The following is a 19,271-nucleotide window of genomic DNA, read 5'->3' on the forward strand; positions in this document are numbered from 1 at the left end:
ACAATATTTTTTGACTTCTTTACTACCCTGGTGAATCTTCTGTTGTGTTCTGTATATATGTCTTACTGTTTCTTTTTAGAAGACCCTCAATAAAAATGATGTACTCTACTTTGCAGGTTTATTTGACAGAGGTAGCTACAGCAAGGACTGGGAATATCTAGCCAGTCAAGTGCAAGGCTTTGTAAAGTCTCACTTAAAAAGCTTAAATGATTGAGAATAATTCCATGAGAATGCATGAGATGGTATAAAAGAAGACCCATACTTTTCAAAAATTCCCATGTAGACAGGGTATATTTAAATTATTTTTCATTCTATTAAGAAACTGAATGGCCATGAAGGTACTTCTTAAAATAGCAAAGATCATGAAAATATATAACTCAACACTGCCTTTCTGATTACAGTATTTCTGAAATGCCATCATTCAGACAGTATTCTTTTTGAAAACTTAAGCTCTTTATTGTAGAGAAAATAAATCACTTAGAGTGAAACTGTCTACATTCCATGATCAAAATTGTGAATTTGTAAAAATTATCACTACAAAAAAGAAAATTATAGTATATAATGGTTTTGGGAAAAAAGAGAGGCTCAAAACCATAGGCAGAGAGTATTTTATGTTAATAGGATAAACAGTGAATTGGTAATCATTCCTACCTTCAAACAGAAATCTAATGAAATTCTTCCAAAGAGTGTCTCTGGCTGAGATGTCCTAGTACTCTGAAGACACTATAGTTCTCTGTCAGGGAAGAAGCAGTTGCTATTAACAGCCCAACTAGCTATTGACAGCCCAGTTGCTACTGACAGCCCAGAGAAAATATTCAAGGCAGAAAATCAATTGTAGAGAGATACCCTTCCAAAGATAACTTCAAAAGGGATGAAGCTATTCTGTTTGCAAACACACACAACTGATGCTGCTCTGAAAAGGAAGATAAATACCCAATACAACCCTGCAACACACAGTGCAGTAGCACACAAATGGCTTTTACAACAGGAGGTCATAATCTCAGCCACTTTCACTGGGACTATTTATATATGTGACCTACTATTAAAGTAGCTAATAAAGTATTGAAAGGCTAAAGCTTAAGGGAAAATGGCTACTACTTATTCAGCTTCCGTATTTCATTAGGAACATAAAGAATCTAGGGGTTGGAATTCTCTCATGTGCTTTCCTTAGGTCATTCTAGATGTGGGTTCAGACGAACCCATAGGCAGAGGGTAGACTTCTCTCCTGGGTAGTCCATTCCATCTCGGAACACAAGGGTTACTAGCCCAACAACAGAATTCAACTCTCTAAGTTGTAATGATGCAGAAGAAAGTCTGAGGACAGCTTGGACTACATAGTGAGTTTCAGGCCTGGGCTACATCGAAAGCCTCAAAACAAAACAATGTTCTCCCTTGAAGAATTTGTGAATTTCACTGCTTTTTTCTCTTTAATGCTCGACAAAAGAAATTAAATTTCCTTGTAGTAAAGCATTTGAGGGCAGGGAGAGGATGCTTATTAACAGGACACTTGAGAATGATTATAAGACTCTATGTGAGCTTTTTCACCAGCAGTGGGGGTACTTTCAAAATGTACTCACATGTAACAGTCTATTATATGTACCATCTGTCTGGTCAAACCATTATACATAATGACATTTAAACATATCTATGAAGACACAAAACTTTGGTATTACTGTGCTAATTGCTTATGAGAATACTTCATATGCTTTATGAAGCTGTTTGTTAAAGTTAAAATCAAGGAGTGAGGTGAACAGAGAAAAAAGTAGAAGTAAGATTAGTGTTTAATTAGGTCTCACTCATATAGATACATTTCTTTTCAACCAAGATGCTTGAGAATGAAGGATTTTTTTTTTTTGACAAAGAATCTCCTCTTAGGAAGGTGCTTTATATTAAAACCAAAGACTGAGCAGAGTGTAGCTCATCAGTAGGATATGTGCCTAGTAGTCATGAGATCTAGAATCTAATTCATAGCACTAGAAAACAAAAACTCAGAAATATTTCTAATAATGTAAAATATCATATAATCATAGGAAAAGACAATTTTCAGTGTCTTTTCATTTCATTATAAAAATAAAAGTGGCTTAATATAAACTAAGCACGGAAAAAGAAATCAACAGTTAAGGGCAAAGAATTTTTGAGCAAAGAGTATGATCATTTAAATATTTTAAAGATGTATATGTATCTATAGGGGACAGGAAAAGACACATGACTATACTTTTGGAGGATATGTTTAATTTGTTTTAAAACCCCAATCTTGATGAAGAATCCATATTGATAAAAATCAAGAAGGAATGAAGGTTAGGATACTTCTAGAGTTTTTATTTTTCTATATAGTTTTTTTTTTTTTTGGTCGGTCGTGGGGCTCGAACTCTGGGCCTGGGCGTGGTCCCTCAGCTCTTCAACTCAAGGCGAGCACTCTACCACTTGAGCTACAGCGCCACTTCCAGTTTTTATTTTTCTAAATGAATTATTTGTGTCTAATTCCAAGATCCCTCATTATGTCACAGAAAGGGAAAAAATAAATGGTAATGAAGAGGGCTCTCAGATGAATGAGGTTGTGTCAAAAGCCTATAACTGCCTGCCATTTAGCTTAGTTTTAAATATGGCTGAAACCCAAGAATTGGAATCTTGTTTTAAGTCTGAAGAATGTGAATTTATCAATCTATCTCTCTTCTCACTTGCTCTCTCATGATCAGTGATGATTTCTGAATGAATTACTTAAAATCCCAAGGTCCTTTTAAGCAAAAACAATGAATAAATTTCAGTCCTCAAAGGGTAACTGATTCAGAAGTTATCTAGTCTGAATATCAATCTGCTCACATCATCCTGAGGACCACAATGAATATCACACATATTACAGCTTAGCCTTTGCTATCTAACTATAGGTAAGTACATAAAACTCCCATGCTTCAAATTCCTCACCCATAAAGTACAATTATATACATACATAGGCACACATACATATTATAGGTTTATTGTGAAGCTTATATAATTCATGCAGAGAAAATATTTGGAAAAGTGCCTGGCACATTGTTCCCTATAAATGTTTCTGTTGTTTCTGTCATTACTGTGCTATTATCATTATTGCATTATAACATCATGGATGTTATAGCTATATTTTAAAGTATTTACATTCTATTGGAGATATATGGAATGACAATTATCTCATCTTAAGAAGTAAACAGTGGAAAATGCCTACAAATTTAAAGTACAATGTTGCATTAAGTCACTTAAAAGGGAGGTTTAAGAAAGTTGTTTTTCCCTTTAAGCCAAATGTTTATCAGTATGGCAGAGCTCATAAATTTTCTTGAAACACAATTTTTAATTTGGAAGAGCATAAAAGAAACTTCAAAAATATAAACTTACTTGAGGGAAAATAAAACTTTACTTACAAAGTTTATAATTATATCTATAGTTATCTACATTTATAGTAGATAACTCAGTTGTCTTCGTTTGGATGTTTAGGATTAATTATGTTATATATGTCATGCAGATTAAATTTATATGATACACATACACATTAACCAGTAACATTTAAAACTCAAGAGCACATTTGAACTCAAATCTATTTCTGCTTCTAGTACTGAAAAAAATCACACTAGTCCATTTGTACATATAACACATATCATCAATAATCTTGGACAAGTTATTTCTCTACAGAACAGACAACATAGAACTAAATGTAAGCTCCATTTGAAGCATGATGTGTGTGTGTGTGTGTGTGTGTATACACGTATTTATTTATTTTTTGCCAGTCCTGGGGTTTAAACTTAGGACCTGGCACTATCCTTGAGCTTCTTTTGCTCAAGGCTAATGCTCTATCACCTGAGCCATAGCTCTATATTTGGCTTTTTTGGGTAGTTTATTTGGAGATAAGACTTTCACAAACTTTCCCGTCCTCATTGGCTTTGAACCTCAGATCTCAGCCACATGAGCAGCTAGGATTACAGGCACTCTGGTAACTGGTGACATTTATATTTTTTAAATGAAGTTTTCCCAGTATGTATCATTTTGTTATGTTTATTATCTCTTTGACATGTTTTTTCTCATATATTAGGAACTTAATCTACTACTCAAGAGGCAGAGCTCGGAGAATCTCAGTTTGAAGTTAGCCTGGGCAGAAAAGTCTATGAGATGGTATCTCCAATTAACCAACAAAAAAGCTAGAAGTGTGGCTCAAGTGATAGAGCAGTAGCAATGAATGAAAACACAGAGCAAGAGTATAAGGCCTGGATTTCAAGCACTGGTGTTAGCACAAAAGTAAAATAAAACAATTACCTAACAAAACTTCATCGAAAAAATATAAATTATTTATTAAAGAACACAAGTTAAATTCACCTTTCCACATTGGATCTTTATAAAGTGTGAGAGACTTACAAATAAGTAATAGCAATGTGACAATGTGCTATTTAGAAGAACCAAAGGAAAAGTGACAGTGCCTTTCTTTTGGGAATTTCCCCAAAGAGCACTAAAATAACATTACCACCTCCCAACAGCCAGGGTATATTCTGAGTGCATTTGAGGAGGCCTATACAAATAGTACCTTACATCCTCTCTGAGTATAGTATACCCATCTTGTTCAGAATCAATGTAATTTAGTTCCTATCCAATAGAACAAGAAAAAACAAGAGAAAAGTTGTAATAAGAATTTTTCATTTAGGACAAATTAATTGCAATGGAACCAATCTATCCTTTTTCTTTAGGAACAGAAATCCAGTGTGATTATGCCATCTATAATAAAATATTCACATTTTACCAAGAGGGAACTCAATTTAGTTAAGTAATTCTCTAAATTCAAATGACCAACATGGAACTATGAGCTCTCTAAGGATTGGATTCTGTATTTTCATGTTTCTGTACGTATGACACAGGGATAGTTTAAATGCACAAATAACTGCTTAGTTTCCAAGGTATTATCTTGTTTACTTAAACATATCCTCTTATAATTGAATAGAAATAGTGGTATGGAGGCTGTGGATTTCACTAAAGGGCAATAAAACATAAATGTCCCCTAAAGATAAATGCTTTGAGTGAGTATACCAATTACAGTCTGCTATTGACTCCACTCTAAGGGAAATTTACTCACCTTCCACATCTCTACAAGTTTATTTTTAGCTGTACATAGTAGGTGACAACTGGTTGTTTTCAACTCCTTCAGCATGAATGCCTCATCCTGTTTCCGCATTCAATGTACTTTGCCTCTGCTAACATGTAAATACTAAAGTTGGAACTGCCCTGGCAAATACCAATATTCCATGTAAGAAATTTTCAATATACAACTGAGAAAGGTAATGAGTAACAAATAATTTATCTTTTTTAGAAACTGAATTTGACAACTATTTTCCTATGACTGATCTTACAGAAGAACTATGTGGGTTGATTTTTAGCAAAAGTACTGCATAATTATTTTTAAATTATAAGCCAACTTCCTATGAAACTAGAACTCCAATTCTACAAATTTGTTCACAGTAATAAAACCACCTCATTCCAACTGAAATTAATAAAGCTTAGGAAAAGAAAATAAAATTTATGAGTAGTAATGGATATTTTCATATTAAAGACAATGTCTCTCTACTATAGGAAAAATGTCATATTCAATGAGTTAATGACTTAATGTCAAAATGCCCATAAACACTGCTAACCAATCACTAAAATAATATTAAAGAAAAATGTATTCATTAGCAACTGAAACATTCACTATTCTGGAAAAAAATTTAATCATTAATAATACATACTAGTACACTGATAATTTCTAACATAACTTCAACTTGTGCTTTTACCACAAAAGGGAAATATTTGTTTCTATAAGAAATAATACTTTACTAATTTATTTTATTCATATATATATAATGAGAAGTTTTTGTAGTGACATCAAAACATAAATAATTTATAATGATTGTTTAGGAAAAAATAAATATTGCTAGACTGAACACTGATAGGTATTTAAAACCTTTTTCTATATAGTGCTTCCTACATGAAAGTAAAGTCAAATACTAATTTATTTTAAGAATATTTATTATTACTTGTGAATTAATAATAATGGATTATGTTTTTTGGGCAAATATGGCACTAGATATATTACCAATAAATTATGAAAAGTTAACATTATTGTTCAGTAAACTTGCACTGATTTAATTATTCCTCATATACTCTGTACTTCCTTTCTGGCCAACAAGATATTTGCAAAGCTCTTAGCTAAGGGTAAGTCAGTGGCTTGTGATATTAAAATGAAAGGTAGGAACTGGCTTACATGACACTAGCCCACTTGTTCTTACTACCCTTTCATCTGCGAAGCTGAAATAAATAAACAAAAGTCTATATTAATGTGGTTATAAGTTTAGTAAACTATCATAAAGAAAACTATATAATAACAGAAATAAGAACATTTTAAGTATGTTATCTCTTTATGTAGTTTTTATGTTTATACATTGATTTGCACAGGATTATGAAATAATGAGACCCATTATAACTCAACAAAAGGACAGAGACTGTTATAGAAACAAATATTTCCCTTTATTTGACTGTATTACATCTACTCATGGGAAAGTCATGATAATTAAAAATTCCAATTTAAAGGCCTATAAATAATGCTAGTTAGCTGAAACTCAGCCAGCAAATAGCATCATATAGAGTGATTTCCACATCAACTCAGTTTAGTAGAGTCTAATAGTAGGTTAGGAATTATCAGTATTTAACAATCATAAGAACCAAGTTCAAGTTCACTTTATCAAGTGAGTTTGCCTTACTCCTTTGCCAGTTGCACATTGGTAGGCTTTGCTCCAATCGGTATCCCATATTTATGCAAAGTGTTAATCAAAATCTCCCTCATGTCATTGTTGTAAGAATCAAAGTCAAACACATTCCGAACCACATTAGAGAGGCCTTCACTGGGAAATTTCTGTATGAAGAACAAAAAAAAATGCTTATTATATACATGATAAACCGTGCAGCATTATAAAGATTTATAAAAACCAATGGAACAATAAGACATTTACTGGCCCTATTAGAAAACCAGATAGATAGCAGAAATACCTAAGTTTTTTTTAATCTTTCTTTTTTAAATCTTTCTTTGGTTGCTCAGATGACTAAATAATATTTTCCTTTTAAAATAGATACCAAAATTTGAGGAAAGGCAGTTCTTCCTCTTAAACGTCAGGGTGTTGCTCAGATCCCGGTGCTCAAGTCAGTGATTCCACCACTGCTTTCTGAAACCATCTAGCTTTACGAGGAACATCAGATTGACCAAAGCAAAAAAAAAATTGCTTTTACATAAAGGAAAGTGCTGAATATCAAAAGGCTAAGTAGAAAACTCAGTCTACGAATAAATAGAAAAAAAATAAAAGAACCAGAAAATAAGGGAAGAATATAAAAATGAAGAAATAGGCAAAATGAGAAAGGAAAAAGCAAGTAACACTAGTTGCTCCCCAGGGCTGTTTCCTGGATGTTTTGATATTCTTTAGGTGCTAGGTAGGATCTAGCCTTGTGGTACTGGATTTACCATAGTTTTTTAGGTAAAACAAAGTGTTTTTTTGTTTTTTCTTTTGTTTCTTCATAGAGTTATATTATTAATAGACATATGAAATAAAATGTGATCTTTTCATATATATAAAAGAATGTACATATAATCACTTTATAAACAGCTAAAACCTACTTAGCCATTTAAATCTATTTCATTTTTATATAACTACATTGTACAGTTATGATATGTAACAGATTTTAAAAACATTCTTCCTGTGCATCTGAAACTCGGTACCCTTTACAAATATCCATTTGTTTTATAAATATAATTTACATGAGGTTGGCTTTTATTTTCTTTGCCAAGCAGACTGCACAGTGTATATGGTCAGAAGGAGATCCATTTCCCTTCCCATTTATTCTAGCCTGTGGGACTTTACAGGTATCTTAGCAATGCTGTTAATTACTATTGTTTCTGCTTTCACATCATTTGTTTCAAAATGAAGAGATTTTCTACCTAGATGTGACATGCTTATACAACAATAGGACAAGGAAAGTTTTATACTGTCTCATTGTTGTACTCTTTTGACTCCAAATACTTACCTCTCCCCTCCAAAACCTATCACCAAATTTCATAGCTTCTTTATAATGACCATAGCATAGAACCTTGCCAAAGCCAATCATAAGACTAGATAATGTTCTAGTTACATTATGGATTATTTTCAGAAATTAAAAGGCCTGGCATAGTTGATAGGTATACTCCATACCTGTAAGTGTTTGACAATGTTGACAACTTCTCTAGTAGAATATGGATAGTTAATAATACCCTGGTCAGCCAAACTCCTCAGCTCTCCAAAGGCAGCAACAAGTTTCTGAAGGATTGGTTCTGGCACATTTGGTCCATATTGTTTGAGCATCTCAAGCTCTGAGTGGGGTCTGGGGTTGTCAACTGCATGGCAGCTGAAAATATCACCTAGGGAAAAGAGAAGTATCAGATTCAGCATGCAAAGAATCCATCAGAAACTCCAAGCACAAATATAGTTGTTTAAAGAGTCATCAATAGCTCATCAAAATACAGTCAGCCTATCTCAACAATAGGGTGGCACAGAGAAAAAAGTAAATGATGGAAGCAGACAGGAGGTTGACCTCATTGAGAAGGTAATACTCAAGTAAATATAAATACTGGGACAGAACATTTCAATGGTAGGTAGAGCTAATGCAAGCAACCTAGTGTGTGTGGATGGGAGAGGCAGGAGAACAGAGTGCCTGGAACAGAATTACAAATGGGGAGAGCAGTCAGATATGAGATAAGACAGATAAGCTACAGGAGACATATCTCACATGCCTGTGTAAAATATTTTAAAGATTTTTGTGCTTATACTCAGAGTAAGATAGGAAACTGGCCCCCACCCCCATCTAACCTCCCTGCCTCATAGCTGGCAATATACCACCAGAGTCATGCCTCCAGTTCAGACATAATCTTGCTCTGTTGCTCAGGTCTTGAACTTATAGGCTACATATCTTGTTAGCAAAGGCTCTGACCACATTGACTGTGTGTATGCAGAGCAAATAATCTTGGAGGATAGTGCTTGTCTGTCTGTCTCTTTCTTTTTCTGAAAAAAGTAAGCATCTTTATTCATATAATTTCCTCCTATCTCTGTGTTTCCCAATGGGAACTGGGGCTTAAGAACCAGCACAAATACTGATACTTTACTTTTTTTTCTGTGAAAATCAAATTCTTCCTTTGTCCCTGAGCCAGGGGTCTAGTGTCTCCTGCCAGGGAATTGTAGCAGTCTAAGTTGTTAGGTTAGAGGCAGGGCAAAATCTTAGATTCTTCTTAGATCATGACATAAGGTAAGAGTAAGGCAGGGAAACCTACTAGAAGTCTATTTCAAATAGCATGTCTGAAAGATGATGGCATTAAGATGAGAATGGGGGTAATGGAAGCAATGTGAAGTAACATAATTCTAATTATATGTCAAAGGGACAGCCAATAAGACCTGCTGATAGATGGGAAGAAAAAAGGAGGAAAATCAAGAGCTATTTTGACACATGAAGGATGGAGTTATTATCAAGGAAGAATGAAAATCAGGTTAATTATATACATATTATATTCAAGATACAGGAACTATTACACAGGCAGTTGCATGTGAATGTAGGGTCTAAGAGAGAAGCTGGGCCTAGAGATAAGAATCTGTCAATAACAGGTATAAAGATGGTATTTTAAAATATGAAATATTCTTATTTTTCCAAGGAAATGAACACAGATAAGTAAAAGAGAACTAGGGCATTTCAACAAGGAGGCTGAGAAGGAATGGTCATGAATACAGGAAAAAAGCCGAGAAAGCATTTAAAGGAATATCAAGTGCAAGACAAGATGTGAATGAGAAGAGATTGATAAGCACTATCAACTATATTAAATATTGTTGATAGTTAAGAAAAAGTAGGATTTCAAATGGATTATTGGATTTACCAACGAAGTCCCTTTTAATGAGCCAGGCAAAACTTCTTTTCTGAGGCACAACATATGCAAAATTCTGATTAGAATAGACAGAAGAGAGTGTAAAGAAAAAGAGATAGTAAGTATAAGCACCTCTTTCTTTTGGGGGGGGGGGTCTGGTCGTGGGGCCTGAACTCTGGGCTTGGGCACTGTCCCTCAGCTCTTCAGCTCAAGGCTAGCGCTCTACCACTTGAGCCACAGCGCCACTTCTGGCTTTTTTCTTTTTTTGCTTATGTGGTGCTGAGGAATCGAACCCAGGGCCTCTGGCATGCAAGGCAAGCGCTTTACCACTGAGCCACCTTCCCAGCCCCAGTATAAGCACCTCTTCTGAGCACCCAATAACTATTAGGAGGAGTTTTGCTGCAAAGTAGAGCAGACAAGTCTAGCAGCAGGCAAAAGCAGTGATGAGAAAGTCTTTTTTTAAGACTGAGTAAACAGCTGCTTGATAATTTCTTGCTGGGAATAATCTATCACAGAAGGGATTACTGAGGTAGGAGAGGTGGTAGCGTCTTGCTGGGAATAATCTATCACAGAAGGGATTACTGAGGTAGGAGAGGTGGTAGCGTCTTTGAGGAGGCAGGATCCAATGCTCCTCTGGAGGACTGGCGCAGATGGAAGCATGGGAAATGTAACTGAGGGGAAAATACAGCACTGTGGTTGAAAGAGTCAGAGTTTGAGGACATTAGTTTCCAAACTGTGTCTTTCTCAGGTGTCTTTCTCAGTAGGACTCCAGGAAAAAGTGACAGGCACCTGGAAGGAAAGTCAGTAAACTGTATCCTGATCAGATATGGGAAGGGCTACACCTGTAATCCTAGGTACTCAGGAGACTGAGATCACAAGCCAGCATGGGCAGGAGAGTCCCTGAGACTCTTATCTCCAATTAACCACTCATGTGTGTGTGTGTGCCCATGTGTGTGCGCGCGCGCGCGCGCACACACACACACACACACACACACACACACACACACAGAGGAAATGAAGCTGTGGTAGAGTGCCAGCCTTGAGTGAAGAAAGCTAAGGGAAAATTCAATCCTAGAATTCAAACTCTGGCACTAGCACATGCATGCGTGCTCGTGCGCGCACGCGCACGCACACACACACCACACACACACACACACACACACACACACACACACAATCAAAAGGTTAGTGAAACAGTGGTAGGATCCCTGGATTAGAGTTTCCATTAGGGTTGTTGAATTTGAGAATAAGAATTAGTAGATTGAAAGATTGGAGATGGTAGGATGAAATGAAAATCCCAAGGAAAAGAACAATGAACCAGATTATAGTTTCAGTTACTGAAACTAGAGTATGTCCACAAGAACAGGTGGCTAAAGTATGAAATGGGAATAAATATTTCCAGGGAACCAAGAGATCAAAGAGGTAGGAAGGGCCACATTTGTATATACAGTCACCACCCCAAGAACAGTAGAGCTGGAGTAAGTAACAAAAATCATTGGGCCCAGTGTCAGGGGAAGAAGCAACACTGCTTGAAAGATCTTCACTGGGAGGAATCAGATGAGGATCATAATTTCATCTGAACTAGCAAAGAAGCCCACAGGATGTGGGAGTGGATGGGAGATGGAGACACATTAGAGAATGTGTATTCTTATAGGTATTAAAATAAATGTGATGAGGGATAACCTAGGAGTAAGAATGATCTATGAAATGCCTACATGTAAGAAGAACTCAAACCGTTTCATACTAGAAACAACTACAGATTTACTTTGCTATGTTTACATCCCACATGAGTTCTCAGTGATTTTTAGAGTAGTATCTATATATGGTAAAAACTACAAAAACAGTTTAACTGAGCATTATACTTTCTGTGTGGATACAGATATACACATGAATATATGGTATCTTTTGCCTTTTGATTTTCTATTTCTGCATAAGACATCACTGATCTCATTCTTTTAAAATAGTTGAATAGTATTCTATTGTGTGGATAAAACAGATTTAAAAAAAAAATCTCATCCCATTTGGATGGACATTTGGGTTGTTTCCATTCTTGGTGTTATAAACAATGTTGTGCTTCCTATTCTTGTACCTAAATCAATGCACAGTTAAATGCCTTGGATAAATCCCTTGACACAAAATTGCTAGACCAAGTTCCTAATAGGAGATTGGGCCTGCTTATTAATGTGTACGGGAGTCTAGAACTATATGCTTGCCACTAAGAAGGTCCTTTTTCAAGCCTTCTGATGATTATATTTATCCAGGGCATCATTCATTGGTCTGAATTAGTTTCCTTGGAGCTGGCCTCAAAAAAAAGATACTAAAAACTTGTTATTTTATTCCAAGAAGCTTTGAAGAGCAAAGTATAGTTGTAACTGTTTAAGAAGAAAGGCCCTAGAATCAAACTTGGATATGAAGCATAGCTATACCACTTATTAGCTAGATGACCATAGAAAAACTTCATCTCCATGAGTATCAGATTCTGATGGTGGCACAATGCAAGCTACAAAGAGATGGCCATTACATGTCGCTATTAGCATTATTATGATGAACTCTGTTGCTGGTATTATCATCACCACTGTTCTTACCCAAGGTGCCAAAGAAATCATTGCCTAAGAAAGGAAATCCAGGTCTGTTGGCCAGAACAATCATCCTAAAATCAGGATGGATTACTATTACATTTTCTCTTCCATTCACATTAGTGGAATCTGAAAAACAAAATGACTCATTACTCCACATTGATATTTAAGAATTCTTAAGAATATTACATTATAGGCTTAAAAGAATATATGTAGCCATACTGCTCAGTTAAAAAAAAAAAAACCTCTATGGGATCTGCTGTTATAACTGGATTACACAAAAACAAATTTTCTGCTCAAGAACAGAATACTGATGAAGTATACAGTAAATTACACAGATACTTGTACATTTATGTAAAATTCAACCTAGGTCTAAAAAGCAAACTTGTCTAAATGCTGTCTTCCAATGCTCAAAACTGTCTTGAAATGTAATTATTCTTTATGAAAAAAAAGTAAAATAAAAATGAAATAAAAATAAAAGATAAAAATGCATCATAAGGTAATCCAACATTCTTCAGTTTTTGTTGTTGTTGTTGTTTTGGGTCCGTCGTGGGGACTGAACTCTGGGCCTGGGCGTTGTCCCTCAGCTCTTCAGCTTAAGGCTAGGGCTCTACCACTTGAGCCACAGCGTCACTTCCAGTTTTTTGTTTTTGCTTATGTGGTGCTGAGGAATCGAACCAAGGGCCTCAGGCATGCAAGGCAAGAGCTCTACCACTGAGCCACCTTCCCAGCCCACATTCTTCAGTTTTTATCAGCTATATCCCTTTGGCATTAAGCCTGATATTATGTAGCTTAAGGAGCCATTCTTATTTAGATCACACACTTGACAACCTAAGTCGGTTTATTAGTGAAATGTTGGTTTATTTTTAGTTAGGGGATTCTAACATAGCTCTTAAAAGAAGTGATCAAAAAAAAAAAAGAAGTGCTCTAAAGTAGACTACCACTTTCTTTATGCAATAGCTAAGGTACTGCCTGTAGGCAGTACTGATTAGTATATATTTCAGATAGAACTGCCACAGCTAAGACATACCTTGAAATGGTGAAACCCTTATTATGTTTATTTTAAAAGAAGCACTTGTCATGTAAGCTTCTTCAAACCCTAGCGTTAAACTGTCCATCTTTAAAACATATGGTTATGACATACCTGCAATTTTATCTGAGATGAACAATAAAGTTAACTGACAGTCATAATTTTTTAATACCAGTAATCCTCAAGATGCCACATGCACATATAAATATAACCCTCAGTTTTAACATTTGATTCTCATTAATTGTATTTATTCATTTTTATTAGCCTGAATTACTTATAATGGGGGATGTTTATTGTTGTCTATCCACACGTTTACAATATATTCTAACCCATCTCACTGACTTAATTTGTTTCTTTTGAAAATTAGTTTACATTTCTTATACAGAGGGGGATTTCACTGTTACATTTCCACACATGTTTACAATATGTTCCAATCAATCTCATTCCCTTGATTTTCATTAATTTTATTATATACAACCGCATGTAAAACCTAATTTAAACAAATAATAAAAAAAACCGAGGCTGTAAAAAGGCAAAGAAAATAAAGTTCTAGAAAACCTAGAATTGATGACTTATAAAACTCTGTTTAAGCTGGATGCTGGTGGCTCATGCCTGTAATACTAGTTTCTCAGGAGGCTGAAACTGAGGGCCTCAGTTTAAAGCCAGCTTAGACAGGCAACTCCATGAGACTCTTATTTCCAATTAAATGCCAGAAAACCAGAAGTGGGAGCTGTGGCTCAAAGTGGTAGACTGCTTTTCTTGAGCAAAGAAGCTCAGGAACAGCAGTCAGGCTCTAAGACCCACGTCAGACAAGAACAACAACAAAAAAACACCACAAAACAAAAAGCCTCTGTTCAAAAGAGTTTCTTATTGTCTTGCTCAAAGTGTTGTCTAAGATGGAAGGAGAATAATCAAAGTGGCATTGATCACAAGTATACTGTATTTACAAACTGACAATAATAGATAATAATAATGTTTTAAAACCTCTAAAACCAAAAAAAGTTCTGCCTACAGAGCTGGGAGTATAGCTTTTAACAGAACACATGCTTGGCATTTAAGAGGTCCTAGGTTCAATCTTCAGCTCTTAAAAAAAAAAAAAAGACATCATCTTTGAGTTTGAAAATCATTATATGCTCCTTCTCATTTGTAGGCTATCTCTCAAAAGCAGGAGAGAAATGTAAAATGTCACCAGGAAATAATTACTCCTTTAACCATGAATTGTTTAATTAATGTTTACTTTCTATTCCACTGAACTGTGATGCCTTTAAAAATGGCAAATGGCAAATCCTAAGGTTCTGATTGATGTCAAGAAACAGTATTCAAGCTAACTCAAATTCTCCTTTTTCATCAATCCATTGTGAAGTGGAATATTACAATGCTGCTGTGAATACTGAGGCTCAGAAGGGTAGTTCTTTCAATGATAATTTCCAAGAGAATATCTTGTACCATTCTACTTGCTGTTTTTACAGGCTCACTTCAAACACCAAAAAATGTTATTAGTTCTGACTCAATGGGTCACTATGTTGTTGGTTATGTATGTCTGATGGCTAGTTGTAAATTTTCAAATCTTCAGAAATTTTAAATAGAAACTAGATAATATTCTTATATTAGATATATTTTTCTTTGTAGGTTAAACACAATGAGATTTTGCTATCTTTATTTTTTCCAAACAATAGCAACAAAAAGGCACATGAGTGAGGAGGGCAAAAAAGATACAGTGGAACAGACAACAACTTCTCCCAGAAATAGGTGTGTGTGTGTATACATACATAAATATATTAGTGTTTACCTATGAAACAAAATGTTCAATATTTTTCTAATTATACTGAGCTAATAATACAATCAATCTTAATATTATGAGCCAGAGTTGAAAAAATTCCAAGCTGCAATTAAATGAAAGAAATAACACATAAATAACTGAGAAATGAGAGTAAAGACTATATGTAGGTATTCTCAGAACAGAAAAATCTGAAGCTGATTTGTCTTAATGCCACTAGAGAAAATTTCGAAGGCACCCTCTATTCACATACAAAGTGAAACTAGGGGCTGTAGATGTAGCTCAGAGCACAGGCTTCTACACATGAGGCTCTGGGGTTTAACCAAAAGCACCACAATTAAAACCAGTGAAGCAAGATTTAGACATTAGTTAGTTAATTACTTTTTATTTGATAGTACTCAGAACCTCAAGCACTATATAACATTTGAGCCATGTTCACCAGTACTTAGATATCAATTTTTGGAAATGATTGTTAATATAGACAATTTAATTTATATTGAACTTAAACTTATTGTTTGTAAATAAGTAGCCACCTAAACTTGTGCCTTAATATCGAAGACATAAAAATCAGTGTTGCTTTTTTTTTAAGCATCAATTAGTTGTGCATGGGTTTTTGTTTTGGATATTGCTTTTAAATACTTACTGGCAACAATTCGTCTTCCATCAGCTAAAATCATTTCTCCATTTTCTACTAGAGTTTTCAAAACACAGGTGACATTTGTTGGGGCTTTGTCTGCCTCATCCACTACTAGAACATGACCCAACTTTACTGCTTTAACCTTAGAAGACAGAAAAGTTATTAAAGAAAATGAAAGCAACCATTATTGAAATTTCATCTCTTTCTGCTTTGGGCATACAATAGCTACTTTTAAGGTATCTATACTACTCTCGCCACAAAAAGTCTATAACAGTCTTGAGCAAAACTCATAGATCTCTACTAAAATTTTCATGTAGTTCCTAAACTGCCAACTTCACAGTAATTATCTCATTTCCTTTCAACATTAGAGTTATTGACAACAATGTTTCACACCATAGGATAGGGAAGATAAGGCAAGTATAAAAAATATAGGAAGCAAAGTGTTATGGAAGTTAAGAGGAATAAGATACTACAAGCAATTGTGGGCATTAGAACACTGCATTTGTTATGGCTCTTGGAGTAGTGCTATAATTTAATCAATAGAATTAATGACGAAGAGGTGAGTATTCAACTCAAAGAGAATAAAATTCCTGGGCATATTTACTGAAGAATAAGTATGAATAATCTATGTTGGCTAAAATGGAGATTAAATGTACGAAAAGAGAGAAAAGGCTCTGGAAGGGTAGACCACATAAGATCTGGTTGCTAGACCAAGAAATATGTGTATGTGTATTTATGAGTTCCAGTAGCAGTATTCAAAATAAACTAAAAGATGACTATAAGAATTTGGTTAGAAAAGATCTGGGAACCAGGTTAGGGTAGGCATGGAAAAAAATAGAGATAAAATGTATTTCATCAATCTACAGGGCTATGCTGTGGTAGAATCTTGCATGTACTAGGATAGGAAGTGGGGAAAGGAAAAGTAAGAGAGAGAGACTTAGGTCTTCAGTGACTTGTGAATGTGGATATTATAGAAGAAAACAAAAACTCAAAATATTTTTTAGGCTGGGCATTGGTGGCTCACGCTTGTAATCCTAGCTACCCAGGAGACTGAGATCTGAGGATTCTGGTAGGAAAGTCCATGAGCCTCTTATCTCTAATTAACCACCAGAAAACTGGAAGTGGTTCTGTGGCTCAAGTCGCTGAGCATTAACCTTGAGCTGAAGAGCTCAGACAACATCCAGGCCCAGAGTTCAAGCCCCATGACTGAAAGGAGGCAGAAAGGAGGATTGTATAGTTCTGACTTGTAATTTTAAGGAACTATAAATCAATATGGGAAGATTTCTTTTATATTTATGTCACATTCTCAAAGGGATACTAAACAATCTTTTAGGGTAAAAAGAAGTTTTGGAAAAATAAAATAGGTAGCTTCTACCCAATAACCACTTCTATTCAAGGAAAGTTGGTCCAATTAAGAAGGATAAACTAAAGCCCTCAATCCCCAGCACCATAAAAGGGATCTATGATGGCTCATTTGTGCGAAGGAGTTCTCTGCATCCAGGAACATACCTGGTTGCCTTGATTTGTTTGGGTCTTGAGTGGGAAGTTGAGAACTGGATCTTTTCAGCTTCCCCAAAACTTGGCTAATATCTTAATAGTTAAAACCATTTAATTTTTTCTAGATTTATTATCTAATTTCAAGCTAGACATTTAAACACAATAGCGAACAAAAAAATCTTTTCTAGAAGGAAAATCAACAGAGAATTGTGCTATTCATTACATCTTTCACTAAACAGAACAAGAAAACAGATTATATTCAATAATTTGTATTTAAATATCTATACCTAAAATGACACATGAATGTGTTCTAGTTAGACTGAGATATTTTCAAATCTATAGAAGACTCCTATATACTCAAAGGCTGAAACAGAACTATCACTCAAAAAATACTTTAAAATACTAATATAATTGGATTACCAACCAAAGGTGAGTCTTCATACACAATTAGTCCATCTTTGACTGAAGGCTGAAGAGTAAGACTTTGTACTGTGGTATCCCTAAAGTTAAACCAAAACATTCCAGTTAGTAAGGAAATAAACTGATGTTTAGACATGAATAAAATATGAGTATTTATTTTAAAGTTTTTATTCATTATCCTACTTTTCCCACAGGGAAGGAAGTAACAAGTACAATTCCACCAGGCAATAGTATTTTGTTGATTTAATATAAATTACAAGGTCTGGGAATTAATACAGGTTTATCTGATTCTTCTTTTCTGGTAATCTCTTTTGTGACCATTTCATACCTCAAAATCATATCCTGAGTATGAGGAGACAATTTTAAATATATTCATATTGTATATAATACTTATTTTAAAATAATTTTGATGGCAAGTTTGGCAATGACTGCTGCTGATTAATTAAATAAAGCAAGTCTCTGAACTGCATAGTCAGATCCAAACTACCATCAATAGGGGCTAAAGATAGGCATGTCACACCCCTGATTCCAAAAGCACAGAAGAATTATTTCATAAGTTTTTAACATTTCTGCTGGGATTCTGTCTCTTTCTCTCTCTTTCCCTGTGAGACACACACACATACAAACACACACATACATACTCACATAACCATTGGGCTAAATAAAGGCTGTCTTTGAGGTAACAAGTGATCCTATTTCATCTGCAAATCTGAGTTAGAGACCATACTCATATTTAGAATGATTACTTGGGGTTGGGTAGTCAAGGGAGTAAGAACTGAGGGTTTACTGATTTGTTGAATCTAACTCCTTTGTACAACTACTTACAGGTAATACAAATATAATTATAAAATTAGAATTGATGGTTTCAGTATGGCATCTACTCCAGTGAGCTAAATTTGACTTACTACTGTAGTGGGTAACATCTGCATTAGAATCCTCATTTCCCAAAGCCAGAGAAGGTATGTTGGCAATATAATTGGTGACTTTTTTGTTTTGTTTTGTTTTTTGGTCGGTTGTGGGGCTTAAACTCTAGGCCTGGGTGCTGTCCCTCAGCTATTCAGCTCAAGGCTAGTACTCTACCACTTGAGCCACAGTGCCACTTCCGGATTTTTCTGCTTATGTGGTGCTGAGGATTCGAACCCAGGGCCTCATGCATGCAAGGCAAGCACTCTACCACTGAGCCACCTTCCCAGCCCCTAATTGGTGACTTTTACAATTTTGAGACTCCTATCTTATACCCAGCTTACAGGGATCCTCTCTATAACTAGACAGAAATGTGATGGGTTTTCTTAGTAAATTGCTGTGTCTGGCCCATTGTCATTCCTCATTCTCTTCTAAGCTTCCAACCCTGACCCTAATCCTCTAGGGGCTTAGCACTCATCCCAAAATCAACAACTACCTACGGTTCACAAAGAAGA

The 19,271-nt window shown here is 35.1% G+C and overlaps 1 protein-coding gene across 2 annotated transcripts in view; it reads right to left on the bottom strand.

Annotated features, from left to right (window-relative positions):
• Vwa8 (von Willebrand factor A domain containing 8) overlaps window positions 1-19,271 on the bottom strand; it is a 295,472-nt gene that overhangs the window by 123,202 nt on the left and 152,999 nt on the right. For both annotated transcript variants that reach the window (XM_042685395.1, XM_042685396.1), the window contains 5 exons: window positions 17,858-17,933; window positions 15,943-16,078; window positions 12,502-12,621; window positions 8,223-8,428; window positions 6,747-6,898 (listed from right to left, as the gene is read on the bottom strand). In XM_042685395.1, coding sequence (XP_042541329.1) covers window positions 6,747-6,898; window positions 8,223-8,428; window positions 12,502-12,621; window positions 15,943-16,078; window positions 17,858-17,933 — 690 coding nt within the window. The remainder of the gene's footprint in view (window positions 1-6,746; window positions 6,899-8,222; window positions 8,429-12,501; window positions 12,622-15,942; window positions 16,079-17,857; window positions 17,934-19,271) is intronic.

This window comes from Dipodomys spectabilis, unplaced genomic scaffold, assembly GCF_019054845.1.
Source record: "Dipodomys spectabilis isolate Male_0828 unplaced genomic scaffold, ASM1905484v1 ptg000095l, whole genome shotgun sequence".
NCBI lineage: Eukaryota > Metazoa > Chordata > Mammalia > Rodentia > Heteromyidae > Dipodomys > Dipodomys spectabilis.